The 4,202-nt window shown below is 52.2% G+C and overlaps 1 protein-coding gene across 1 annotated transcript; it reads left to right on the plus strand.

Moving 5' to 3' along the window:
* Positions 1–1,573: 1,573 nt before the first annotated feature.
* UBXN10 (UBX domain protein 10) lies at positions 1,574–2,345 on the plus strand (the record flags this gene model as incomplete). The annotated part of the gene is given in 2 exon segments (XM_009868920.1): positions 1,574–1,932; positions 1,934–2,345. Coding segments are annotated over 2 exon segments (771 nt in total), but the record flags the coding sequence as incomplete, so codon positions are not given.
* Between the last annotated feature and the right edge of the window lie 1,857 nt (positions 2,346–4,202).

Genomic DNA, 4,202 nt, shown 5'->3' on the forward strand with positions numbered 1-4,202 from the left:
TGAGTCTGAGGCCAGACTGTGGCACTGGAGGTCCTAAAAGGGAGCTGGGCTGTGCTGTGGGGCTGGGGCGGTGCTTTTGGGCAAGGAGCTTAGAGCGTCTGCTCTCCCAGGCCCTGGGGTCACCATGTTTGGGGACAGCGGTGGGCACAGCCCTCCCTGGCCGCGGTTCTCCATCCCAGCCCCTCACCCCTGCACCCAAACGTCAAACACGCTGTGTTTAACAGCTACTCAGGGCACACCTCTGATAAACACTGGGCCTGGGCGGTGCAGACCCTCGCTTGGGAGGGTGTCACCATGGCTTGTTTGTTTGGGGGTTTTTATTCTTCAAGTGGCAGCATGACGGGTGGTGTCTGGTCAGCTCTGACGCGCTCAGGACCTCCCCTTCAGAGGACGCCGAACTATAGCTTGTTGCCCTGGACTTTATTTGTTAGAGGCAGCAGAAGAAATGTACACCCCCCCTCCTCTGTGCCTCCCACGGGCTCCCAGGGAATTCTGTGCGTCGCTTTGGGTCCCATGTCCCTGTCCGTAGCCCTGCGCCAGGCCCACAGAGGGACAGATCCCTTGTCCCCAAGCAACCTCGTGCTGGCGCTGGTTGGGGTGCACCAGGACTCTGCCTCAGGTTTGCTTGGTGTTGCCTTGCTGTTTCCACTTTGCTGCTGCTGTGGAGAAACCGAGCGTTAAATAACACAGTGTTTGCAAAAGGCTGTGGAACAACCACAGCGGCTGTTCCCTCTGTCCGTCCGGCTGTTTCGCGGTGACGAGCAGCAGGCGAGTCCGGCTTTATTGTTACTGGGAAATGCCAAGTGATCAGAGCTGCCAGTTTTTTTCACCCCTTGACAAATGTCGCTCTGCAAACCACAGAAAAGAAAGAGAGGGCGTGTGACCCTGTCGCAACATCTCCAAGATGTTGTGAGCTTGTGGCCTGGTTGTCTGGGCTCTTGGGCTTTGTCCACGAGCGGTGTGAGCGCAGCTGAAGTTGGGGAACACACCACAGGACGTGGTGTCATTTTTAACAGAGGTTAGTATCAATCTCTCGTCAGGCAGCTCTTGCCAGCAGGAGAAGTCGCAAGAGGTTTCTCTGCATTGAATCGGACTTATTCAGTCTGGAAGGTCTGCAGAGATTTTGTAAAAAGCCACCTGTGGTCAGTCTTACCCAAAAGTCCATGAAAGGAACTTAATCTGTCACTACAGGAACGGCGAAAAGGCCAGACCTGTGCTTTGAAGTTCACTCGTCTCCTGCTTTCACCAAGTTTCTAGCTTCAAAAAAAAAATATTTCTGTTCTTTCCATTGAAAACTTTCTTGAAGTTAGGAAGGGCACAACCTCTTGACTCTCTGGGTCAACTTTAAACAATTCCTGACAAAGCCAGCACCTATAAATACACACATCCCGCTCTCTCCAACTCTGCTGTTACTGAACTGTGGGCTTGCTGTCTGCCTCCACAGTGAAACGCCAGATTTATCGCTATTATTAGCTGACGTGCAGCACAGAAGTGGGAGGTGTGGGGAGATGAAGCTCTCTAGAAGCTTTCTGGCCCATTCCCGTAATCGTTGCCTCTGCTATCCCGCCCGCAGGTGCCTGGAGAAGCAATCGCCACAGCGGCTCTTTGGAGCTCAGCACCATCTCACCTCCGCTTCCCCTCGAGCCCAGCAGCCGCTTTCTGATGGAGCAACGCCCTCGCCATGCACGTTGCCAGGCCGAAATCTGCCAAGGGACGCACGAGGCCGAGCTTCAGTCACTCTCCGAGTGTGGAAGCCTGCCCTTGCCGAGCGCCGTCTTTCCCGCCGCCAGCAGCTCCTTGCAGATCGCTGAGCAGCCGCAGAGCATCGGCCACAAACCCGGCGTTCCTGTCCGGCCACGTATCTCCTGCAGAAATCCCGGAGCTCCTGCGGCAAGTGCCTCTGAGGACCTGCTCGTCCCTGAACAGGTAAAAAAAAAATGGGCTGGAAGGGCGGTGCCGCGGTGGAAGCGGTGGCTGAACAGACCGACCGGCCGCAAGCGAGCGGGTCGCAGGAGGGTGCTCTGAAAATCGAACCCCTTTCTGGAGAAGAGGGATCTGCTGGCAAATTGTCCCAAAGCTGTGGCCCTGCTGAAGAGAGCTCACACATGCCACGTCCTCCCGAGAAGCTGGAAGGGAAACTGAGGCAAGAGAGCTCTTTGACACTGAAAGAGGAGTTGCCCTTGCTGCTCGCCATTCGCTCTCCCTCCGGTCAGAGATTTGAACATCGTTTCAAGCCCACTGACAGTCTCCAGGCGGTCCTTGCCGTGGCAGAACAGAAAACGTCGGCCAAATACAAAAGCTGCAGCATCGAAACAACAGACGTGCCCCGACAGAGACCTTTAGGCGCCTGGAAATGCTGCCCTCGGCCGTTCTGCTGGGCAGGATGTGTTTCTTCTGCCCAAAATCCGAGTCGGATGTTTCCTGGGCTGCCTCCCTCACCTTCCCGTCTCCGCAGCATTCCCCCTTGGAGCAGACTTGTCTCTGTGTGTTGAAATAGTATTCCAGGTGTAGGCACCTGCTACAGAAATAACACCTTTTTTTCACGTGTGCCATCAAAAATTGCTTCCTGAGCACCGACCTTTGGCCTTTTTCTTTCTTTTCTTTATTTTTTGAGATTGCTGATGTTCTTCGAAGATGGAAATTTCTGAGACCTTCTCTCTATTTCAGGAAGGTACCACTTCCCAGAGCGGATCTGGATGCGGAGGCACCTGTTTGCAAAGGTAGAAATGGAACCGTTTCACTCCGGAGGGTTCTCTTCAGGTGGTTATCATTGCCCTAAACATCATCTTCTCGAGAGTGACTGAAAAGGAGATCAAACCTGAAAAAAAACTGTCTGGAAATGACACATTAATGGATTGCAGTGAAGTGTTAAATTGCAAGAACGATGGTAACGCACCCGGGAGGGCTCAGCTCTTTCCAAGATAACTTCAGTACAGCTTTTAATATTGTGGCTACATTGTCTTTTTTAAGAGCAAATAGTTGTTATTTTGGCCCTATTGGGGAGCAGCAGGAGTTTCTACTTAAGTTTTCCTTCTCTCATTCAACTCAGGATCCATAGGTAGGAACAGATGGATAATTAAGATGGGGTGTTACAAAAGACTTTGGTTTAACACCTCAGCACTGAAATGAGTTAGTGCAAGAAAGCAGGTGCTGCTTTGAGAATTTTTAGATAAAACCACATTAATTGGATTCCACTGAGGAACTGGCTCAGGCAGCAGACCATGTTTCACTAAACCATCTTTAAAAAAAGCTGGTAGGCTAATTTGGCAGGTTTAAGATAAATACAATGTGCTCGTGCTAAAAAAAGATCTTCTGGGTTTCTAATGGAAATTCTTATGATTCAAAGGCAGTAATTCCATTCTAGAAAAAAGAAAACGGAGCACTGGCCACACAGAGGAGCCAGTTGGAGTATTTTGAGGCAAACCCAACTTTTTTTTGACCTTGGCGTGACCGCCGCCCCCACTCTGAGCAGCAGCAGCACAAAGCTGAGCCTGGCGCGACGACACGCGTCGCCTTCCGGAGCGAGCGTTGAGGGTCCAGCGGCTTTTATAAAAATGGTCCCCAGCGACGCGGCGTTACCTCCTGCCAACCCTGCTGCCCCGCATAGCGAAACGTCGGGGTGCTGGTCCTCCGAGCAAAGTATTTCTCTTGGTTCCAGTCATGGGAACTCTTTCCTGTGTGCGGTGGTTAATTCCCTTCTGGTGGTGGTGTGTGCCCTGCGCTACCGTGCCCATTCCCAGTGTTTTCCTACCCAGGTAGTACCATCAATAAAACCTTTTAGGCTGAACCTTGACCTTGGGATGATTTGTGTGAAGCAGAGGTTTAGCCAGCACTGAGAAAAGCCGTTCACGCGACGGCAAATACCTCGGGGACTGTCCGAATTGGACTTCTTTTGTCGGAGATCATCTTGCCACGTGCCTTCCTGGTGTTAACAGCTCTGTCTTGTGCTAAATCCAAGGCTGCAGCAAAGCAGCAGGGGCTGCCTGCTGTGAACAGGGACAGGGAGACCCAGAGGGGCCGACCCTTTAACCGAGAAGACAGGATACGAGCGTCCCGGACCCCAGGGAACGGCCCTTCTTGCGCTGGAGGATATTCCTCTGGAATATCACCACGCAAGATAAAGCTGAATGAGTTCAGTCCTCTAACGAACTGCCCCCGAGCTGCAGCAGCTCCCAAAGATGGGCTTTTTAATTTTTTTTTTT

The sequence above is a fragment of the Apaloderma vittatum genome, unplaced genomic scaffold, assembly GCF_000703405.1.
Source record: "Apaloderma vittatum isolate BGI_N311 unplaced genomic scaffold, ASM70340v1 scaffold31994, whole genome shotgun sequence".
Classification (NCBI taxonomy): Eukaryota; Metazoa; Chordata; class Aves; order Trogoniformes; family Trogonidae; genus Apaloderma; species Apaloderma vittatum.